Source organism: Triturus cristatus, chromosome 9 (genome assembly GCF_964204655.1).
Source record: "Triturus cristatus chromosome 9, aTriCri1.1, whole genome shotgun sequence".
Taxonomy (NCBI): Eukaryota; Metazoa; Chordata; class Amphibia; order Caudata; family Salamandridae; genus Triturus; species Triturus cristatus.
Window position 1 is genome coordinate 1,262,347,752 of NC_140592.1, and position 24,641 is coordinate 1,262,372,392.

The 24,641-nt window shown below is 47.3% G+C and overlaps 1 protein-coding gene across 3 annotated transcripts in view; it reads right to left on the reverse strand.

The window, feature by feature from the left end:
* Nucleotides 1-24,641, reverse strand: part of STRN3 (striatin 3) — a 900,588-nt gene that overhangs the window by 233,016 nt on the left and 642,931 nt on the right. For all 3 annotated transcript variants that reach the window (XM_085627373.1, XM_085627372.1, XM_085627371.1), the window contains one exon: nucleotides 2,413-2,534. In XM_085627373.1, the coding sequence (XP_085483499.1) occupies nucleotides 2,413-2,534 (122 nt within the window). The remainder of the gene's footprint in view (nucleotides 1-2,412; nucleotides 2,535-24,641) is intronic.

Sequence of the window (24,641 nt, forward strand, 5' to 3'; positions counted from 1 at the left end):
GGATCCCCCAGGGTCAATGATGCACTCTTGTTACACCCTCAGCGGCACTAGGGTGGTGGGGTGCAGAGTGCTGAGACCCAATGTTATCCAATGGGGAATAGGGGGCCTATGGTTGGTGGCTGCTTACAAGCAGGCCACTGGGTTGTGGGAGCAAAGCTCCTGGTGTTAGGTTTAGGGCAAAGGGAGATCCGAGTTAACACCCAAAGTACACCCACAGCGGGGCAGGGACGGCTGGGTGCAGTTTTGACGTCTGGTGCCCTGTTGATTGTAATGGGATTCTCTGGTTTCAACAAAGACTGTAGGTTCAGGGACGAAGATCTTTTGGAGATGCCCACTGGTTGGAGAGGTGAGTTGGGATGCCTTGGGATGCTGAGACACCGTCGGTTCGGCCACCCAAGGCCGGGGGGCTTTGGGTGCAGGGTTGTCTTTAGACGTTGGGTTTCTCTTACCAGTCTGGACCAGTTGCTGGAAGCAGCAAAAGGCCTGGGGAAGCTCACAAATGTGGCAAGCCATTGAAGCTTCCCCTTCGTGGACGCTGCCCATCCTGGGGGAGGAGGCTTGGCACCGCGTCCCAGGATATGCATTGTTTCAGGCCCCCGAGAGCAGCAGGCTTTCCACCCAGGGGCTCAGAAACATGTCTGGTGGTGGAAGCTAGAGATCAGCCAGTCAGCCTGGACACTATTGTTAGGTCATTTTTCAGAGGGCATCTCTAAGATGCTCTCTGTGTGCATTTTTCATTAAATTCCACTCAGTGTGGGTTTTCTGCGCTGAGAAGTTTGATACCAAACTTCTCAGTTTTCAGTAAAGCCATTATGGTACTGTGGAATTCGTAATGACAATCTCCAAGTACGATATACTCTCAATGGCATTACTACACTTACAATGTCCAAGAATTGGCTTAGATACTGTAGGGGTACAGGGCTACTGCATCTGTACCACAACTGGTAGAGTGCACCCAGCTAGAGGGGTGGCTGATCTATGTCAGGGCAGTGGGCTGTAGGCATGGCACACAGGGATGTGTTCCATGTCGACTCTTCTCTTTGTTCTGCACCAAAACACGCAGCCTGCAAAGGAGATACTGAACAATGTTAAAGATGCAAAGAATGAATAAGTTGGTGAGAAAGCCTGTCTCAGCATACTGCTGGTAGACAGGAATACAGGAGACTGGCCAGATGAGGTTTGAGCAGGATGCAGAATCAGCACCAGAACTGCATGCTAGAGCGTCAAAGGGCTAGTCTAAGAAAAAAATAAAACTGAAGATTATGGGCAGACAGAAAAGGTATCCCACAGAGTACTTAGATGAAAAACAGTCGGGCCTTCAGGAATTTCCTGAACGACCAATGGTTCTGAATACTCCTAAGATGCAAAGGAGGTGCGTTTCAGAGGGGCAGGAGCATTTGCACAGAAGGAACGGCTACCCACGCTTATTCTTCTAACACGTGGCACACAAGCCAGGTTAAGATCAGCTGAGCGCAGAGGCCATGGGGGTAGGTACGGAGACAGCAAATTGAACAAAATGGGGGCTCCCTGGGAGAAAAAGATCTTGTGGCTCATGCACAAAGCCTTAAAATGAACATACTTGTCCACAGGGAGCCAATGAAATCTGTGAATGAGGCCAGCGACCGGGAAATACTTCAGAAGAGAAAACAGCAACCTTGCCGTGGGGTTTTGGGCCTTCTGTAGTCTTTTAATAACAGCCTTATTGGAACCCAGGTATAAGATGTTCGATTAGTCCAACCTGGAAAAATTAGTACCTGAACGATGCCTACGATGCCTTGATTTGGGGGGTATTTAAAGGGAATTAAATAAAACTAAGAATGGGTTTGAGCCTACGTAGAAGTTTGAAGCAAGTACCTACTATCGCTTTCGCCAGTGCTTCAAAATCAAGGCACTATCCACCCAGACACTTAGGTTTTTGACCACCAACTTGGGACAATATAATTTTAATTTAACAAATATGTAATGCACAGCTACCCCATGGGGTTTCCCGGTGCAAGGACAAGGAGAAAGCCAAAGGGAAGGAGACCACTAGTGGTCGTCCCAGGAGTGAAAGTCCTAACCAAGAAGCAGAAATTCAAACTTATTCCTGTTCAGCTGCAGGCAATTAGCAGCCATCCAATCTGGGAAAGTGTGGCATCATTTAACTAAATGAATCTTGGATATATGAAATACCACTTTTTTACACACATTTGTAATGGATATGCTAACTCAGTGCACACTACTGTTGATACATGTTATTCCAATAAAATTACTTGTGGTCAGATGATATTCTTAAAATTAAAGAAATCGCTCATGGGCTGCAAAATAGTCTGTGACGGTGGCAAATATGCTGTCCAATTCCATGTATTAACACTTGTTTAAAAAACACATACTACAGACCAAATTTGAAAATTAGTTCCGCCAAACACTTACCATATGTATCATAGGGGTCAACGTTGGGACTAGGCATGTTCCACCACTGGATGCTTGCATCAATGCCACCACTAAAACACTGCTCTCCATTTGAGCTCACCACCAAAGACAATACAGGTCCTCTACAAGGGAACAGAAATGGCCACTTAAGTAACAAGACCACAGAAGGTATAAAACTGTGCAATATAAACTCTGCCTTTTTCACTTACAAGATGGTCTCCTGGAAGTTTCTGGTGCCTATTCAGTAATAATGAGCAATCAAAAGGAAACCAGTTACTAACCTTTAAACAACATTTTGGAAATGGATATCAATTATAGATTCACATACTGGCATCAAATGTTGAGTCCTGAACTGCACGTTGGTCTCTGCGGTTAGGGGCCATCCAATTAGTAATTACACTTCTCTACCCAAGTCTACTGCCCTTCTTGCACCCCAGCCTCTTTTGTTTTTAGTTACGTCTGAGTGCAAGGCCATTACCAGCCTCAACATTCCATTCTTATGCGGAAAAAATAATAAAGGGATGTATACTTCCTTGCCTCTTGCACTTCAAATGGCACTTCTCTTTTACTGCCCGATAGTTTCAGTGGTTCTCTTTATTCTCTACCAATACATAATGATCGGTCCTATTTTGTGGCTACGTCATTGGTTTCTGGGTGTTTGTCAGAATTCCAGGCAGCAACTCACAGCACTAATTTGTCTGAGATTATTATGCCTCATGCTGTGAATAACGATGTATAGAGAGGCCCTAAAGCAAAGTAATCACAGTAATTGTTTGGATGACTTATCAATAGTGGAGTGACCTTCCCTCAAACTTGAACTGTCCCAAAATGTGAAGGATATCATATACCAAAGAGAAATTTGTGTACTGATGTATTATATTGTATTACACTGACAGCCAGGGAGGAGGGAGGGTTGTTCACGACTTCAATGAGAATACCCACAATACAGAACTAGGATTACAAGTGAGTAGCATTTATTTCTGCAACATAGGATTCTCACTGATAGTCATGAACAAAGAACAGAGTAGCAAGCATATCACCACTATGAGGCTGTCAATATAAGAAAGGGAAACACTATATACAAGTAAGGCTTGTAGAGAAGTTAAGCAGTTGTTTACTTAAATACATTTCGCAGAGTTGCTTGAACTACAAGGGATCAATTCGAGAATCTTCATCTAGACAATCTATGGTGAAAATATAGATAATGTCCAAGTTGCTGCCATACATATTTCTGAAAGAGGAACATTTGCATACCAAGTAGCAGATGATGCTTTTCCTCCAATGGAATGGGCTCTTCGTTTACTAGGTGAAGTTTTATTGCCAGACGGTAGCAACATACAATGCAGGAGACTATCCACCAAGAAATGGTCTGTTTGGAGGATGCTAAACATGTACGTAAAGGACCATCAATCATAAAACAAATATATGTTCTTTTTCGAATAGATTTCGTTGTATCTATATAGAACTCAAATCTAGATATGAAGTGAAACAATGTCCTAGGCACACATAATAGTAGGTTAAACAGTATGTAAAATAAATGCAAGCACTACAGTATAATAGCCAAAGGAGAGACATTTCTTCGGATATGTTGAGCAATATTCATTTTTTTGGTCTCGCCTAGCGTTGCTGCGCACCTGCGCAGTTCGCTTGGCGAGATTTAATGCTGATGAGTACTTTCTGAAAAGGGCTTGAAGCCCCGGCCCTTATTCCCATTGGCCTGCGTCACCGTTTATGTTAAACGGAGCGCTGCCATTAGAAATAAGGTTTTCAGGGTGCCTCCTTTTCGCTTTTTGGTCCGGCCCACCCGGACTGCCTCGCCTGACTCACGGCTGTTGTGAAGACTTTTCTTATCTGCTTGTTTATTTAACACGCAGATAAGAAAAGTCTTCAGGACAGCCGTGAAGCAGATGAACACAGGCATTCCGAGAGCGCCTTTTCCCAGCACTCCCCCGCTCTCCTCCTCTCCCTCTTGTTTTATCGGGGACGTGGCGCGATTTAGCCCCCAACCACTCTGGCTTCACACATATTAGCCCCGAGGGCTCCTTTGGACAAGCTGACTGCCTGCAGCAGGAAGTGCCCACCATTCCGCCAGTGTGTTTGATTTTTATGTACTCCCCAAGTTTGTTTGTTGTTGGCTGAAGCAATATGTTTTCATCCCACTCCACATTGAGTTTAAAACCAACTTGTGGGTGCACACTAGTTTTCTTTTGTTTCGGCGTTTTTAATTTTATATTTAAATTGCAGTGTGTGTTAGCCGCGCCATGGAGGCCCGCTGCCCCACTTCTAGGCACTGGCACCAGGTGGCCCCCATTTGTTTATCTAACTGCGAAACTTCAACGTGAGCCCAATCTTCAACCTACAGCGCGAAAATAAATAGCTCGTCTTACACGCAGTGCGCGGGTGAAAGGAGGAGCAAAGGGCGTGTAGGGCAAACATATGCAGAACCAAGACCAGTACTTATGGATATGCATTCCCACTTATTTGTAAACGTGAGCTCAGTCTTCAAACTACAGCGCGTAAATAAATAGATTGTCTTGCGCGCACTGCGTGGGTGAAAGGAGGATCAAAGAGCGCGGGGCAAACATATGCAGAACCAAGAGCAGTACTTACGTATATTTATGCCCACTCAGTTCTCTGTTAATCTCACTCTGTAGTTGCTTCCAAACCTTAAAAACGTTATTGCAATGTGTGTAAGCCACGCCATGGAAGCCCGCTGCCCCACTCAGAGGTGTTGGCACCAGGTGGGCTCTTGTTTATGTGACTGTAAAACTGCAACCTGAGCCCGGTCTCCACCTACAGCGCGAACATAAATAACTTGACTTACAAGCACTGCACTGGTGAAAGGAGGAGCAAAGGGCGTGGGGCAAATATATGCAGAACCATGACCAGTACTTCTGGATATGCATGCCGACTCAGTTATGTGTAAATTTCACTCTATGGTTGCTTCCAAACATTAAAATCATTACTGCAGTGTGTTATCCGCGCCATAAATGTCCGCTGCCTCAATTACAAGTGTTTGTCCCAGGTGGCTCTACGCTGCTAAAAAGTAATTATGGGTGAAAGCTCGCGAGAATTTATTATAAAGCCATGGGGAAGGGCAGAAAAAAACTGAAGCTGTCCAGTGAGATAAGCTCATTGGCTGCAAAGGCAGCACCAAAGGTATATTCTCGTAAGGACATTCCCCAGCAGTGCAAGCATCCTTGAAGGTAGCAATCCTCAGCAGCCCAGCTTGTATCACAGAGTAGTACCAGTGCAAGCATCCTTAAAAGAACACTATTTTAATCGAAAGTAGTACAAACGTAAATGGCTTGGAGCACGAGAGTAAGCTTCATTCCAGGGCCCTTACTTAACCCATAGCAGTGCAAGCTTCCATCGCATAGACTAGCACCAGTGCACGCTTCAATCCGCCAGTGTGTTTTAATTTTTATGTACTCCACAAGTTTGTTTGTTGTTGGCTGAAGCAATAATTGTTTTCATCCCACTCCACATTGTGTTTAAAACCAACTTGTGGGTGCACCCTAGTTTTCTTTTGTTTCGGCGTTGTTTTTATTTTTATATTTAAATTGCAGTGTGTGTTAGCCGCACCATGGAGGCCCACTGCCCCACTTCTAGGCGTTGGCACCAGGTAGCCCCCCATTTGTTTATCTGACTGCGAAACTTCAACGTAGGCCCACTCTTCAACCTACCGCACGAAAATAGATAGCTTGTCTTACACGCGCTGCGCGGGTGAAAGAAAGGGCAAAGGGCGTAGGGCAAACATATGCAGAACCAAGACTAGTACTTATGGATATGCATGCCCACTTATTTATTTGTAAACGTGAGCGCAGTCTTCAAGTACAGCGCAAGAATAGCTTGTCTTACAAGCACTGCGCGGGTGCAAGGAGGATCAAAGGGCGTAGGGTAAACATATGCAGAACAAAGAGCAGTACTTATTGATTTTATGCACATTCAGTTCTCTGTAAATGTCACTCTGTTTGCTTGCAAACCTTAAAACGTTCCGATTTTTATACATGGCTATCTATCACTATTAGCTTATAGGCGTAGGCACCAGGTGGTCCCCATTTATTTATCTGACTGCGCAACTTCATTTTGAGCCCCGTCTTCAACCTACAGGGCAAAAATAAATAAGCTTGCCTTACACGCACTGCGCGGGTGAATGGAGGAGCAAAGGGCATAGAGCAAACATATGCAGAACCAAGAGCAGTACTTATGGATATGCATGCCGACTTAGTTATTTGTAAACGTGAGCTCAGTCTTCAAGTTACAGCGCGAAAATAAATAGCTTGTCTTATACGCAGTGCGCGGGTGAAAGGAGGAGCAAAGGGCGTAGGGCAAACCTATGCAGAACCAAGAGCAGTTCTTATGGATATTTATGCCCACTCAGTTCTCTGTAACTCTGACTCTGTGGTTGCTACCAAACCTTAACAAGCATTGAAAATGCAATAGGTCTCGCCTTTGATTAAGTTAAAGCCATTTGCTTTGCTAATGGTATTGTATAGCAAAGCAAATGGCTTTAAGGCGAGACCTATTGCATTTTTAATGCTCGTCTTAAAAAGCCAATGACCAGAAAAACAGCCGACATGCGTTTCGCCGCATGTGGAAAATTGTTATGGTGTCCATAACACGGAACACAGTGATCCGTCGTGAGGGTTCCTTGGCATACTCGCCCCAAGATCACCCGCGTCCTTGGAATTATCCGTTCCACAAGCAGAAACTCCCTCACGGCGCCCCGCTACACAGGTTACTTTTACCCTGCTCGTCCACATTGAACATTACATATTGATGACCTAATTACCATAGGCAACGGATCGAGAATTGATCCATTACGTGCCAGATGTTCATTTTTACCGCATGTCTGATAACTTTAAAACAACCCGAGTCAACTTAATTGCTCTATGCCCAGCCGGGTTGGAATTATCACCGGCTGAGCGCTCTGAGGAAGTCGCGGAACAATTTTCCACATGCGACTAAACACATGTCGGCTGGTTTTCTGGTCATTGGCTTTTAAAAAAAAATTAAAGGACTGAACATTGCTCAACATAGCAGAAGATATTTCTCCCCTTTAATGGCTATTATACTGTAGTGCTTGCATTTATTTTACATACTGTTTAACCCACTATTATGTGTGCCTAGGACATTGATTCATGTTGCACTGTGATGTTCTTACTCACACTGATTTGAGGGGTTATAGGGCATCTCCCCTCTCCTAGTTGCACCATACTGACTTTGCATCCCTTCAGACTTTGGTGTCTATTAAGCACAGCGCCTAGTAATTTCCCTGACCAATAAAAACCCTTCTCTGGAGTGTTTCCTAGATATGAAGTGATCTCTCAGCTGGAGTAAGATTGGGGAAGAAAACATGGAGATAAATTGTTTAATTTACAAGGGCATCTGAGACAACTTTACCAAGAAAGTAAGGATGTGTTCTTAACACACATTTGTTGTGGTGTAAAACCAAGTAGGGTTGAGTAGATGAGGCTTGCAATTAAATGCAACGAAAAAGGAAACTTTTCATGAAAGATGCTGCAAAGTGGCTTCATGGATGGGCTCAAAAGGAGGAGCCATAGGATTGGAAAGAACCATATTCAGCTCCTATGGTGGGAGCAGACGTTCTGTTTCCACTACGTTTCTGGTGACTGTTATTGTGAAGAAAAGCCGTTGATTTCTGTATGCTGTTATAGTAGCAAGGTGTACTTTTATTGAAAAAAATTGCAGTCCATTGTCAAGTGTAGTCAACAGGGAATCAATACCTTTTCCTGGCAAAATAGAGGGTCATGAATTCTATCGAGATACCAAAGTAAAAATCTTTCCCATTTGAAAGTATAAGAGCTCCTGGTAGATGGTCTCTTAGCTTCTTTCCATACAGTCAGGAGGCACATTTATATGTCCATACCATATGACCTCAGGACCAAGCTGCCAAAGGATTGTCAGTGGGATGCAAGACTTTGCCTCCCATCCTGCATAGGAAGTTGTGGATGCATGGCAGTTTCTTGCGAGGTTTTAGCGATAGGTGAAGTAGCTCTGGATAGCACCATTGTATCGGCCACTCTGAGACCATCAGGATCATTGTCAAGGGAGAAGGTTTTAACCTGTTGATTAGTGTTCATATTAGAGGGATTGGTGGAAAAGCGTAAAGAAGTCTGTTCGAGCAGTTCATCAAAAGGACATTTGCCACTGATTGTGGCAAATGTCCTTTTGATGAACTCTGGAAACATAATTTTGTTTGTCTGCAAATATATCTATTTCTGGGAAACCCCGAACTAGAAAAATGAATTGCAAAACATCATTGTTGAGTTCCTCTGAGTAAGTCCCCTCTTTTTGCGTGGCTGCCCCCCACATTTTGCCAAACTGTTGATGTACTTTGACTGAGTGTGCCCTGGGATCCTGCCAACCAGGTACCCAAGGCCTATGTTCTTTCCCTAAAACTGCATTGAGAAAAAACCCAATTGGCACTCTTTGGCCACATGTCAGTCCCTTCTAAATGGTACCACAGGTACGAAGGGCACTGTGAACAGGGAAGGTCTCTAAGGGCTGCAGCACTTATTGTGCCACCCTTAGAGGCCTTTTACCTTTACACACACTGCCATTGCAGGCCACAAGTTTTGGTGCAGAACAAAGTGAAGAGTCGACATGGCACACATTCCTGTGTGCCATACCTACAAACTACTGCCCTGGCATAGGTCAGCCATCCCTCTAGCTGGGTGCACTATAACAGTAGTGAGGGTGCAGGTGCATGACCCCTGTACCCCTACAGTTTCCAAGCCAATTCTTAGACATTGTAAGTTCAGTAATGCCAAAAAGAGTATATGGTACTGAGAGTTTGTCATTACGAACTCCAAAGCACCATAATGGCTTTGCTGAAAACTGGGACGTTTGGTATCAATCTTCTCAGCACATTAAACCCACACTAATGCCAGTGTGGGATTTAATGAAAAATGCACTCAGAGGGCATCTTAGAGATGCCTCCTGAAAAACAACCTAACTCTAGTGTCCTGGTTGAGTGGCTGCTCGTCAGCGGTCACCATCAGACCCCTGGGTCGAAAGCCTGCTGCTCCCAGGGGTCTGAAACAATGAACATCCTGGGACGAGGTGCCAAGGATGGGCAGGATCCACGAAGGGGAAGCTTCAAAGGCTTGCCGCCTTTGTGAGCTACTCCAGGCCTTTGCGGCTTCCAGCAACTGGACCCCACCGGTTCTGGCCCCCACTTTGGGCAGGAGCATCGCCGGAAATGGGGGGTGTACCCTACCCATGGAAGGGACCCATTGGTCACAACATTTACTTACCTGTAACGGCCCTAAATCTAGTATTTAGGGGCATCCCTGAACTTTGCCTCCTTAGACAAGAACCGACCAGAAGAAGAGAAAGAGGACAGAAGAAGCCGTGCTGAACTAAGAAGAGGACGACGCTCACTGATTTGGCTCCAGTCCTACAGGCCTGTACGCACCTCTAACCTGCTCAAGTGAAATCCCTGTGTGTCCTGTAGCCAGCAGCCCTCAAGGACCCGAATGACCTGCCCTAGCTTCCAAACCCAAGACTTTGTCTCTCGTAAGCACCGGATTTGCTCACCCACAGACTCTGGTCAAAACCGCGAGTCTGCACCCACTCTGCACCAGACACTCATGGCTCGAGTGGCCCCACACCACAAGGCGATCCTAACGCGAGATCCGGTGATCTCTGACCTGCCTCGAATCTCAAAACAACGCCTGCTGTCTTTTTCTGGAGGATCCCTCTGACTGCGCCCAGAGCTGGTAAGAAGACCCGACGCCTAAAGACACCCCCTGCACTCGATATCCCACGGCCTTGGGTGTCCCAGCAACCCAACTTACTTCCCAACCGGTGGTCACCACCAGAAGATCTTCATCCCGAGCCTGCAGTCTTTGTTGGAACCGGAGAATCCCCATTGAAAACAACAGGGCACCCGACGCCAAAACAGCACCCTGCACCCGGCCGCCCCGGCGGGTGTACTTTGGGTGCTAAATCGCATCCCCCTTGGCCCTGAGCCTGACACCAGGAGCTTTGCTCCCACAACCTCGTGGCCTGCTTGTGAGCAGCCATCAACCGGAGGCCCCCTATAGGATAACATTGGGCATCATGAGGTTGTTTCAAGAGTGCATCCTTGACCCTGGGGGAACCATGGTTCTGATCCCAGAATACCAACTCCTACAAACGTGTACTTACCTGCAAATCAATAACTTTATTTCCTCCCACAGGATTGCATTTACTGTTTTCCTTAAAAAGTTTTGTAAGTGTGTAGTTGGTTTGTATGAAACACTGAAAAACTGCAAATGTACAAAAACTGATTTACTTACCTTTTCTGTAGGAAATTTCCCTGTGTGCTATCTAGGCATATCACATTTAGTAGAAAAAGTAATCTAAAAAGTAACATACAAAGTAATCAGTAAAGTGACTGAAAAGTAATTTTGAAATATTGACTTACCTGTAATTCAACCAACTGCATTTGAACCTGCATTGAACTGTAAAACATTGCATGAGATTTTGCAGAATATTATTTCACTTACCTGCACCAGGCTTGGCTTGGTTCAAGAAATAAAAACACTTAATTTTTTTGATACAAGCAAATTGGTCTAAGTTCAGTCTTTGAGTGTGTGACATAATTTGCTGCCTGAGTGTGTACAACAAATGCTTATCACTACCCTCTGATAAAGCCTTACTGCTTGCCCACACTACCACAAATAGAGAGTGCGGTGATACTGTGGACTGTGCACAATATACCTCATTTTGGTATGGTATATACAGAGCCACCTTTCTACAGTTCCCATTCGTGGTTCGCATGGAATTGTCTGCTGAGGACATCTGCTTGATGATTTTGCTAATAAGTGAATTGCTTGAAGTGACAGATTTCTGACCAATGCCAAATTGCTGAAGGTTCTGATGCCAATGTCCTCAATCTCATTATTCCCTGGTTTTTCAAATACTACATTGTTGTGGTATTGTCCGTTTGCACTAGAACTCTGTTTGAGAATAGAGCTGGATAGAAAGCTCTAGGAGTTAGATGGACTGCTTTCAGTTCTAGAACATAGATATGGAAAAGCTGCTGTTGAGGAGACCACTGACCCTGAACTGATCGTTCTTCTCAATGAGCTCCCAAGTCGAGTGTTGAGTACCAGAAAACTGCATTCAGCCATGAAGCCTAGAAGCGAAGACACTTTCCTTACTGTTATATTTGCGATATGGGGTAGCTGGAGACATTTTTGAAAAATGAAAGACACTTTCCTCCAAGGGATACACTACTCCAGTTATTGTATTCAGAGATGCACCCCGGTATGATAGTACTAGGACTGGCGCTGAAGTACATTTTTCCAGAAGTCCTAAGAAGTCTAATAATTTGACAGAGAGTTGAAGTCTTTTTGTGCTTGTATTGATGTAGGATTTACTGATGCAGAGGAAAGCTGCTAATATCATCATACATTTAAAAAAAAGTTATTGGGGTCAATTTGAGACCAAAAGGGAGAACTTTGCACTGGGCTTTGCCAACCAGAAATCTGAGAAACTCCGATTCTATGCCACTGTAATGCGAAAATAAGTGTCTTTGAGTTGGGGACAGATATGACAAAGTCAGCATCCTAAATTTTATATCTTTTATATATTTGTTGCCATTTCTCAGACCCAATAGTTGCCGGAATTCTAGTTGGGGGCCCTTCTTTAAACCCAAAAATATTTTGAATAGACTTCTTTTCCACTTTGTGATGGACAAACTGATTTTATTACCTGTTTTTGGAGAAGTGATAAAACCTTCATTTTTAGTTGAGGCAGACGAGGTTGAGGAGCTCTTTTGGGTGGAATTAAGGGACGGAGAAGACATGAACTGAAGAGTATTACAATTCTGTATAATCTTTAAAACACGTGTCTGTTGTGATCCTTCTTCACGCCTCGTGGTGTTTTGTTACACTCCCTCCCACTGGAGTGGCAAACACGGCAGATGAAGTGTTGGTCTCATTGCCTATTAGAACAAAACATTGCCCGAGTAGGCTCTCTGCAAGGTTGTTGACATCTGCCACAATAAGGTTGCTGTGAATACTAATGTATAAAATGCTTTATCTCATTATCCTAATGCTTTAAGCATCTCAGAATTTCTTTACCCCCTCCATTTCCTCATCTGCATGAGAACCAAATAGTATGGATCCTGCAAATGGAAGATTCAAAATCTTTAGTTGGGCCTCGCTGTGAGCCGAAGCCAGGAAGCTTGTCTGATAAAAAAATTGTGCAGTGCATATAACTTGGTTTGAGACCAGTTTAACTTCATTTAAAATTTCAAGGAAGTATTGAAATCTTTTTGGCAAGTTGTTTGCAAAATTCTGTAAGGATTGCCATAAGGCTTTGTCACATCTTCCTAGTAGTGCAGAATCACTGGCAGTTTTGAGAGCAGGTGGAAGAAAATATCCATAGATTTTTCTTCCAACTACATCCATCTTTTTGCTATTAGGGGGACCTGCATTTTCCAGAGCAGAAGGCTGCTTCTTCCTAACATTTGGTTTAGAATCTTGTTCGAGAAAATTTGGATTCTGTTTTGTTGCTTTATACTTTTTAAGAGGTTTTGGTATTGGGGACTTCAAAGTAGACCGGAATTAGTAATTTAACCTCTGCTAGTTCCATAAATTGAAACTAGTGGAAGTGCATGTCTCAGAGAAGGTTTCGTTTTTAACGTCTCCATGATGATGATCGAGACGATTGTGGCAGGAACGCCTATCTGAATGTGCAGTTTAGCTGCTTCTCTGCCAAGTATGCCTCGAAAAATCAATACATCTACTGGAGGTGCATGAGGAGAAGACGGTGTATTGGACACATCTGTGTCAAACTGAGTTGAACTCTGAGATGATGGAGATCTTTTCTTTCATTTACGCCTAGTGGATCTCATGTTAGAGGAGAAATTGGTTTTGTTGGTCTCTGAACCAATATGAGCGAGGGTCCTTGCGGAGATAGAGGAGCTAAATGTGTGCAAATTCCTTGAGAATCTGGTAGAGGTGGTAGATTAAAAGGCTGAAGAGGAACCTGGTAAAGGGTCCTCTGCCAGAATAATGAGCCTTGATTTCTGAGGAATAATTGGCTCTTCTCTGGGATCAACTGCTTCTTCTTAAGAAATGGAGTGTATTAAGGAAATCTAATGTCTTGAAGTCAAAGGTGCTAGAGACAAAGTAGGTGGAGACAAAGTGGGTGGAGAGGCATGGTACAATTTTAATGTCTAGGATGGTGCCCTGGAACGCTTTGACGCTGAATGGTTTGAGCTTCACCAACGTCGAAGGGGTTGACGTCGGTCTTACTTGACTTGTTCATGCAGCAGTGTAAGTCTTGACATTGAAAGGACTTGACACCGTTGGTAACTATACTGATAAGGTAGATGATTGTACCTTGTGTGTTGGAGTTGCCGTTGATCCCTTTGAGAGCAAGCATGGCACTGCTGATGGTTTTGACATTGACTGATGCTCCTGTGAATGGCAGGAGGGTTTAGAATGGTGATGCCTTTTATGTTTCTTCTCCTTGGAACACCCTGTTTAAACAACGATGGCTTGTCTGGCAAACAAAGGAAGGCAGATAGAGCAGACAAATAGCCTTTAACAGTCACCACAGCACAACCTTGCTGAGCCAAGGACAGAGAAAAACTAAGAACATCAGACAAATGGGCCTTCAAAGGATCAATTGAAATCTCTCCACACCCCTTAACAAATCTGGCCCATCTACAGGAATAGACAGATTTGGTGGAGTGTCTTCTGGCCGATAATATAACATCCACCACATCCGGTGGGAGAGAGAAAGAACTCAGGTTGCCCCGTTCAATATCCAGGTATGAAGTTGCAGGCTCTGGAGGTGGGGGTGTAGAACCTGCCCCAGCGACTGCGAGAGGAGGTCTGCCCTGAGAGGGAGACAGAGCAGAGGGTGCGATGAGAGGTGAAGGTCTGTGTACCACAACCTTCTTGGCCAATTCGGGGTGATCAATTTGACTTGGGCCCGGTCTTGGCAAATCTTCCTCAGAATCCGAGGAATCAACGGTATGGAGGAAACACGTAAAGAAGCCGAAGACTCCAATCTAGTTGAGACGTGTCCCCCAACGCACCCTGCATCGAAATCTGGAGACTGCAGAACCACAGGCAGTGCGCGTTCTCGCAAGTTGCAAAATGGTCCACTGCGGAAACCCCCACATTCTGAAAATACGGTGATCCTCCTCCGGGTGAAGACGCCACTCGTGATGGGCCGAGTATTGCAGACAGATTGTCCGCACGCCCATTCAGCCCCCCGGCCAGATGATTTGCAATTACGCAAATCTGGTGGTCCTGAGCCCAGGACCAGAGCCGCAGAGTCTCTATGTAGAGACGATACGACCCTACTCCTCCCTGTTTGTTGATGTACCCCATTGTGGTGGTGTTGTCAGTCAGGACCAGAACTGATTGACCGCGAAGGGAGGGAAGAAAGGCCCTGAGAGCCAAACGTATCGGCCGCAATACCAGAAGATTAATATGAAGCAACCTTTCATCTGGAGCACAAAGACCCTTGATATCCAGATCCTCCAGATGAGCACCCCACCCCAGAGTGGAGGCATCCTTTATCACTGTGGCCACCTGTGAAGTAGGTTGAAATGGCTTCCCTTGTGTCAGGTTGCCTGAAACACTCCACCATAACAGATCAGTTGGTGTCTCTCTGGAGATTCTGACCACCTCCCTCAGATCTCGGTTGTGTTGAAACTACTGCTAGCGGAGGCACCATTGGCGTGCCCTCATGTGCCAGCGTGCATGGTTGACCAACAGTATGCAGGAAACGATCAGACGCAAAATCTTCAGGACTGGAACAACCACTCCATCTTGAAACATTAGGATCATTGCTTGGATGTCTAGAACCCTCTGAGGTAGGAAAGCACGACTCATGAGTAGTGCCTAGTACCGCCCCTATCAACAGGTTGCGCTGAGAGGGCACTAGGTGAGATTTGGGTACATTTATCAAAAAACCCAAGTCGAACAACAGTAGAGTTGTTACCTGCAGATGTTGCACCATCATCTCTGGCGACGTTGCTTTGAGCAGCCCGTCATCCAGATAGGGGAAAACAGGAATCCCGACCTTATGAGATGTGCTGCTACCACCGCCATCTCCTTTGTGAAGAGACTTGTGGTGCGGATGTAAGACCAAACGGAAGGACCACAAACTGGTAGTGTTGAGATACTTCCAATGCGACTTCAGGATGGGAATGTGAAAATACGCATCCTGTAAATCGATCAACACCATCCAGTTTTCCTGCTGCAGCGCCAGAAGAACCTGAGCTAGAGTCAACATCTTGAACTTCTCCGGTTTTACGTAAAAATTCAAGACCCCGAGGTCTAGGATCGGTCGCAATCGATTGTCCTTTTTGGGGATCAGGAAATACCGGGAGTAGCATCCCTGACCCCTCTCCTGCTCCGGAACAAGCTCTATTACACCCCTCTGTAAAAGGGACAGGCCCTCTTGTTGCAGAAGCACCAGATGCTCCTCTGAACACCAACCCTGGTGAGGAGGGTAAGGAGGGGGGAAACTACAGCAAGGAAAGGGCGTACCCATTTTCTATAAGATTCAAACCCAAAGATCTGACGTAACAGATTTCCAATTTTGCATAAGATGGGACACCTGTGCTCCAACAGGACCAACATGCTCCAAGACAGGGGGGGGGGATCTAGAGCGGCTTCCCCGCAAAGCCGGTGGGTGGGTGGAGGAAGGGGGGGAAGAGGGGATGTGGGGCAGAGGAGTAGACCTGTAGGCGAGCAGCCCCTCGCAGACTACCTCTTCCCCTCCTTCTATATGACTTATACAGAGGCTGCTGTTACTGACGGCCTTGAAAAGGATCCGCCGTTTCAAAACCCCGAAACCTTCGGAAACCAAAGCCCCTAGGCTGAGACTGCAAGCCTAAAGATCTAGCAGTAGCCCTGCAATCCTTAAATCGCTGTAAGGCTGAGTCGGCCTTGGCCCCAAAGTCTTGATCAGTCTAAAGGAAGGTCCAACAGCGCAGCCTGGACATCTGGAGAAAAGCCGGACCCTCTCAACCAGGCATGCCTCTTAGTTGCAAGCGAACAGCCCATTACCCTGGCAAAGGAGTCAGCCGTATCAAGGCTGGACTTGACGGGCTGCAGTCTGTGTGTACGACAGCACCTTCACGAAGTGACCATGGACATCCTCTGGCAACTTGGGTATTACCTCCTTGGCAGAATACAATGACCTAAACAAGTGTCATTAGTCGATTTAAAGGCCATGCTGGCCAACGAAAACACCTTTTACGCACTTTGTCCCAACTTATTGGAGTCCCTATCCCCTGGAGTAGAAGGGAAGGATTGTTTTGAGGAACAAGATGCTTGAACCATAAGGCTCTCAGGGGAAGGATGTGAAGTTAAAAATACAGGATCCCCAGGTGCCACCTTGTAGTGCCTTGCCACAGTTCATGAGACAGCAGGGGTAGACCATGGCTTCTGCCAAAGCTCCAAAATTGGATCCACTAGAGCCTCATTGAAGGGAAACTAAGGCTTCACCGTTTAAGGAAAATTCAGTATTCCATCAAAATATTAAATTTGACCTCTGGTGAAATGTCAAGCCCGCTGGCTTCTTGCAGTCCTGCAAAATCTTCTATTGAGTCAAGTATCAACCCCTCCTCAGCTTGCTCCTGGAATTTCTCCTCTTCCAGAAGCCTCTGAGCCTCCCGCCTCAATCGAATCTTCGGAGTCGGTGTCAGCGGGGCCAGATGTGGCATCAGAGACCTCTGAGCCAGCGTCGATGGAGGACCTTCAGAAGCAGACAGCGGCGTCGACTGAAGTTCAGACTGCGCCGAAACGGAGCCCGACGGCATGGGCGAGTAGTCCTACTTTCCCTCCGGAGATGGAATGTGCGTCGAGAACCTCGGTGTCGGGAGTGGCCAAAACTGAGTCATTGGAATGAACGGCATGAAAGGTGCCTGAGCATAATACCGGGGAATGCCCAAATTATAAGAAAGTGGACCCACAGGGGAAGGATGTGAAGAACAAGTTAGTTACCTTCGGTAACGCTTTGTCTGGTGGATACAGTATCTGCCTGTGGATTCCTCACCTTGTGAATATCCCCTGCGCCGGCATTCAACGGAACTTTTTTCCCCAGCTCTCTACGCCGACGTGGACGTCATAATGCCTCGGCTCCACTCGCGACTCCGTATGACGTCACCGGAGCCATAAGAGAGCCACGTCGGCGTGATGACGTCAGTTCCACCCATTTTTTCCGTGCCTCCGAGGCGAACAGGTGGACTGACAACAGATTCAAAGTATACACAGTATACAATATTCAAACAAATATACATAGTACATATACAAAAAGGAAACCTAAGGAACAACAGCATTTCCTATAAGTGTACCAGATCAAACAACATGTCAAGCAAGGCATCCTTTAGGGTATACAAAGGTGGACAACGGAGAGGCGGGTGGGCCAGTGAGGAATCCACAGGCAGATACTGTATCCACCAGAAAAAGAGTTACCGAAGGTAAGTAACTTGTTCTTCTGATGGATACATCTGCCAGTGCATTCCTCACCTTGTGAATAGATTCCCACAGCAGTCCTACTCCCGGAGGAGGGTGTCCACCTTCCTATACCAAAACGTCTTGCAAAAAAGAGCGCGCGAAGTGGCCCTCCCTCCTCATCTCAGAGTCTAAGCAATAATGCTTTGCTAAAGTATGGAGGGAGCCCCAAGTCGCGGCCTTACAAATGTCTGCCACAGGAACACCCATGGCCAAAGCAGAGGTGGAAGACTTAGCTCTAGTTGAATGAGCTCTAATACCCTCAGGAGGAACCTTACCAGCCAGGGCATAGCAGATCTTGATGGCAAGGATGATCCATCTTGATAGAGTGCGGTTGTGCACAGCTTTTCCTTTAGAATTTCCAACACATCCCACGAAAAGCTGATCGTATAAACGAAAGTCTTTCGTTCTGTCCAAGTAAAAGCTCACAGCTCTTTTTGGGTCCAGACGATGAAGCCTTTCCTCCTCTTTGGAGGGATGAGGAGGTGGAAATAAAACAGGGAGAGTAATAGACTGCCCCAAATGAAACGGAGTAACTACTTTAGGCAGGAAAGCAGCCCTGGTCCTGAGTACCATCCTTTCAGCATGTAATGTTAAAAACGGGGGTTTATAACGAAGAGCTTGAAGCTCACTCACCCTCCTTGCCAAGGTTATGGCTACAAGAAAGACCGTCTTAAAGGACAACAGCCTCAAAGGACAACTATGAAGAGGTTCAAACGGAGACCCCATCCGAAAAGTTAAGACAAGATTAAGGTCCCACTGTGGCATTACAAAAGGAGTAGGTGGAAACCTGTTTGTAAGGCCCTTGATAAACCTTAGTACAATAGGAGATTTAAATAATGACGGTTGATCAGGAAGACATAGAAAAGCCGATAAGGCCGATAGATAGCCCTTGGCCACAGCACAGCCCTGCTGAGCCAAGGAAAGAGCAAACTGAAGAACATCAGAAAGATGGGCTTTCAAAGGGTCAATGGATCTCTCTCCACACCATTTAACAAACCTAGACCACCAATATGAGTAAATGGACTTGGTGGTGTGTCGCCTGGCCGATAAAATAACATCCACCACATTAGGTGGGAGAGAGAAAGAACTCAGGTTGCCCTGTTCAATCTCCAGGCATGAAGGTGTAAGCTCTGGATGTGGGGGTGTAGAACCTGCCCCTCCGATTGCGAGAGGAGGTCTGCCCTCAGAGGGAGACGGAGCGGAGGGCACAAGGAGAGGTGGAGAAGATCTGTATACCACACCCTTCCTGGCCAATCCGGGGCGACCAAAATAACTTGGGCCCAGTCTTGGCGAATCTTCCTCAGAACCCGAGGAATCAAGGGTATGGAAGGAAACGCGTAAAGGAGTTGTGAACCCCAACTCAACTGAAACGCGTCCCCCAACGCCCCCTGCATCAGAAACTGGAGACTGCAGAATGACGGGCAATGCGCGTTCTCTCGTGTGGAGAACAGGTCCATCTGAGGAGTCCCCCACGTCCGGAAGACATGTCGAACTACCTCCGGATGAAGCCTCCACTCATGGTCGGCGGAGAATTGCCGACTGAGACTGTCCGCACGTACGTTTAGCACCCCGGCCAGATGATTTGCCATCAAGCAAATCCGATGATCCTGAGCCCAGGACCAGAGCCGTGACGCCTCCCTGCAGAGACGATACGACCCTACTCCTCCCTGCTTGTTGACATACCACATCGCGGTAGTGTTGTCCGTCAGGACTTGAACCAACTGACCACGAAGGGAAGGGAAGAAGGCCTTGAGCACCAAACTAATCGCCCGCAATTCCAAAAGGTTGATGTGAAGCAACCTTTCCTCCGGAGACCAAAGACCCTTGATCTCCAGATCCCCAGGTGAGCACCCCACCCTAGGGTGGATGCATCCGTTATCACTGTGGCCACCGATGGAGGCAGATGGAAGGGCTTTCCTTGAGACAGATTGCCCCCCACGCTCCACCAAGACAGATACGCCACAGCTTCTCTGGAGATCCTGATTGACTCCCCGAGATCTCCGTTGTGTTGATACCACTGCCTGCGGAGACACCACTGGAGTGCCCTCAAGTGCCAGCGTGCATGGTTGCCCAACAGAATGCAGGAAGCGAACAGACCGAGCAGACGAAGGGCCTTCAGAACTAGAACAACCGCTCCATTGTGGAATAGAGGGATCATCTCCTGAATGTCGAGAATTCTTTGAGGAGGAGGAAATGCTCGACACACAGTAGTGTCCAGTACCGCCCCTATGAACAGATTGCGTTGAGAGGGCACCAGGTGAGATTTGGGCACATTGATCGAAAAACCCAAGTCGAATAACGGCTGAGAAGTTACCTGCAGATGATGTTGCACCATCTCCGGGGACTCCGACTTCAGAAGCCAGTCGTCCAGGTAGGGGAAAACCGGAATCCCCGACCTCCTGAGATGAGCAGCCACCACCGCCATCACCTTTGTGAAGACTCGAGGTGCAGTAGTAAGACCAAACGGGAGGACCGCAAACTGGTAGTTTTGCGACCCAACCGTAAAACGGAGATACTTCCTGTGCGACTTCAGGATTGGGACGTGGAGGTATGCATCCTGCAAGCCGATCGACACCATCCAATCTCCTTGCTGCAACGCTTGAAGAACCTGTGCAAGGGTCAGCCTCTTGAATTGCACCTGTTTCAGATAAAAATTCAAGACTCTGAGGTCCAGGATCAGACGCAATCTGCCGTCCTTCTTGGGAATCAGGAAATACCGGGAGTAGCATTCCTGACCCCTTTCCTGCTCTGGAACCACCTCTAACGCACCTTTTTGAAGCAAAGCTAGAACCTCCTTCTGCAGAAGAAGCAGATGGTCTTCTGAGCAGTAACCCTGGCAAGGAGGGTAAGGGGAGGAAACTCTCGAAAGGGAAGGGCATACCCAGTCTCCACGAGGTTTAAAACCCAAAGGTCGGTTGTAACAGATTTCCAACCTCGCAGAAAGTGGGACACCCGACCACCCACAGGTCTCACATGATCTAGGATGGGGGATCTAGGGCTGCTTCCCTGAAGCTTCATTGGGAGCAGAGGAGGCAGAAGATGAAGATGGGTTGCGGCCAGAACCTCTCCGTCCCCTTTGCCTTCCTCTATACGACCTATAGAGGGGATTCTGCTGCTGCTGTTGCTGCTGAGGCTGCCGGAAGGAACAAAATGAGGATCTCCCAAAGCCTCTGAATTTCCTAAGACCAAATCCCTTAGCAGGAGTCTGTAATCCTAAAGACTTCGCCTTTACCCTGCTCTCTTTAAATCTTTGCAAGGCGGAATCACCCTTCTCGCCAAAAAGTTTTTCTCCGTCAAAAGGCAAATCTACCAAAGTGGCTTGAACATCAGTAGAGAAGCCAGAAGAACGAAGCCACGCTTGCCTCCTTAGTGGCTATCGAAGATCCCATTATCCTTGCCACAGAATCAGCCGTGTCAAGTCCCGACTGAATTACCTGCCTTGCAGCAGCCTGAGTGTCAGTGACCACCTCCATAAAAGAAGCTTTATCTCCATCTGGCAGCTTAGGGGCTAATGATTTCATAGAGTCCATCAGAGCATGAACGTAGCGCCCTATGAAACAGGTGGCATTAGTAGATTTAAGCGCCATGCTCCCTGAAGAAAAGGTCTTTTTAGCTGCTTGATCAGTCTTTTTAGACTCCCTATCCGCAGGAGTCTGAGGGAAGGCGCCTGAAGAATGCTTCGAACATGAAGCTTGCACCACCAGGCTTTCTGGAGAAGGGTGGGAAGAAAGAAAACTTGGATCCCCAGGAGCCACCATAACTGGCTTCAAGATAGCCTCATTAAAAGGCAACAAGGGTTCAACAGTTGAAGTTGGCGAATGTAGGACTTCAGTTAGGAGGTTTGGCTTATATTCAGCAGAGGGTAACTGCAAGTCCCGCAACTCTGCGGCCTTCTTAATAACTAAATGATAGGGAGCCAGTTCTTGCGGTGGTGAGGATCTAGTAGAAGAATGCTCCCACTCCGGAGTGGTATCAAGACGACTAGCATCCTGAATGCCTTCAAAGTCGTCAGAAGCTGTATCCACCTCACCTTCTTCCACTTCCTCCCTATAACGCTCCTCTTCCAAGACTCTCTGGGCCTCTCTCCTTGAACGGATCCGAGGAACCGGCGTCGGCGGTGCCGTACGCAGAGTCGGTGGAACCGAACGTGGAGTCGGCGGTGTCGGAGGCGCCGGACGTGGAGCTGAGGGCGTCGGCAACGGCGTCGAGGAGGGCTACGAAGAAGGCCGATCCAAACAAAGCCGAGATGGATCACCAGACGGCGCCGGAAACTGCCACGAAGGAGCCATCGGCAAAAAGGGCATAAATGGGGCCTGAGCATAATGCTGCGGCACTCCCAAGGTGTATGCCATAGGACCCACGGGACCAGATGGTGCGCAGGATGGAAAGGCAGCCCATTGAAAAATCCCATACATCACATTAAGGAAATGCGTTGAATCCGCACCCCGAGTCGGGAACTGCGGATAAGGGATTGATCCTGAATCCAGCTGAGGAGTACCTGGAACAGGAGCTGAAATGTCCTCAACAGGTGCCGCAGGATCAGCCGGCTCTGGAGAAAGCTCTCTCTCTTGTTCCTGCTCGACGTCAGAAGCAGAAGACTCCACTGGCGCCGGTGACTGCGCCGGAGTCCGCTTCGGCGAAGGTGACCTCTCTGGAGACTTCCTAGGAGATGGAGAAGGAGATACAACATCCTTACTTCGACGTCGAGGCAACGGCGATCTCGAAGTCTTACTCTTCGAAGACCGGCGCCGAGAGCTATGCTTTCTTTTTTTGTGATGCTTCTTCGACTTCAAAGAGTGTGAAGTCAACGACTCCGGCCTCGATTTCTCCTTCTTCCTACCCCTCCTTTCCTTCTTCGCCTTGGCCATGAAGAGTTTCCCCTCTCTCTCCTTCAAGGCCTTGGGGTTCATTCTTCTGCAGCTGGAACAGTCCTCCACGTCGTGGTCAGAAGAAAGGCACCACAAACAATCTTCATGGGGGTCAGTCATTGACATGTGGCCCCCGCATTCCCTACAAGGTTTGAAACCGGACTTCCTATTCGAAGACATGGTGAATTCACAAACAGTAACCCTCTACAAGACTACAAAGTAGCAGGAGAGTGCTGGAAAACCGTTACGCGTCGACGGCGCGGAAAAAAAAGGGAATGGACGTTATCACGCCGACGTGACTCTCTTATGGCTCCGGTGACGTCATACGGAGTCGCGCACGGAGCCGAGGCATTATGACGTCCACGTCGGCGTAGAGGGCTGGGGAAAAAAGTTTTGTGGAATGCTGGCACAGGGGATATTCACAAGGTGAGGAATCCACTGGCAGATGTATCCATCAGAAGTTAAAATACAGGATCCCCAGGTGCCAGCTTGTAGTGCCTTGCCACAGTTCTTGAGACAGCAGGGGTAGACCTTGGCTTCTGCTAAAGCTCCAAAATTGGATCCGCTAGAGCCTAATTGAAGGGAAACAAAGGCTTCCCCGTTTAAGGAAAATTCAGTATTCCATCAAAATATTAAATTTGACCTCTCCTGTTGGCAACCAGAAGTCCAAAATGTCAGCAGCCTTTCTAATGACTGAATGGTAAGTGGTCACATCCTGAGAGGGAAGAGCTTTTGGTGTGGAGAGCTCCCACTCTGGTGACATGTCAAGCCCGCTGGCTTCTTGCAGTCCTGCAAAATCTTCTATTGAGTCAAGTATGAACCCCTCCTCAGCTTGCTCCTGGAATTCCTCCTCTTCCAGAAGCCTCTGAGCCTCCCGCCTCAATCGAATCTTCGGAGTCAGTGTCAGCGGGGCCAGATGTGGCATCAGAGACCTCTGAGCCAGCGTCGATGGAGGACCTTCAGAAGCAGGCAGCGGCGACTGAAGTTGAGACGGCGCCGAAACGGAGCCCGATGGCATGGGTGAGTAGTCCAACTTTCCCTCCGGAGATGGAATGTGCGTCGAGAACCTCGGCGTCGGGAGTGGCCAAAACTGAGTCATTGGAATGAACGGCATGAAAGGTGCCTGAACATAATGCTGGGGAATGCCCAAATTATAAGAAAGCGGACCCACAGGGCCAGACGGCGCACCAACAGGGTTAACCACCCTGGAAAACATGCCATACATCGCATTAAGAAAATGCGATGGATTAGCAACTGGAACCGGGAAAGGTGGGTATTGATTCGAAACCGCCTGACCTGAGACAGATGGAGGTCTAAGAGCAAGCTCTGGCTGCGGTGCTTGAGATGCAGGATTCGGAATCAGAGCCTGGGCGTCTAAGTCCTTCGGTGTCTGAGAATCCCTCTGAGTCGGAGAATGCACAGGAGACACCTGCAGTGAAGGAGAAGGGGAGACGTCATTCTTCTTATGACAACGCTGGACCGGGGACACAGACTTCGAAGACTTCTCCTTCGAACAGCAACGCCTGGACCTGAGTCGCCTCTTTTTCTTATGCTATTTGGAAGACCTTGAGATGTGCGGAGTCGGCGACTTAGATCTTGACTTGGTCCTCTTCCGACCCTTCTTCCAGGCCATAAACTACTTTGCCTACCTTTAAGTGACTTCGGATTCATCAGACGGCACGAAGATGATTCCTTGACGTCTTTGTCCGACGACAAACACCAAAGGTAGTCTTCGCGGGAGTCAGTGACCGACATATGGCCCCCACAGTCTCTACACGGCTTAACACCAGGCTTCTTCTGAGTAGCAATCGTGAAGACACAGTTTAGTTTAAGAGCAACTGCCTGCAAAGCA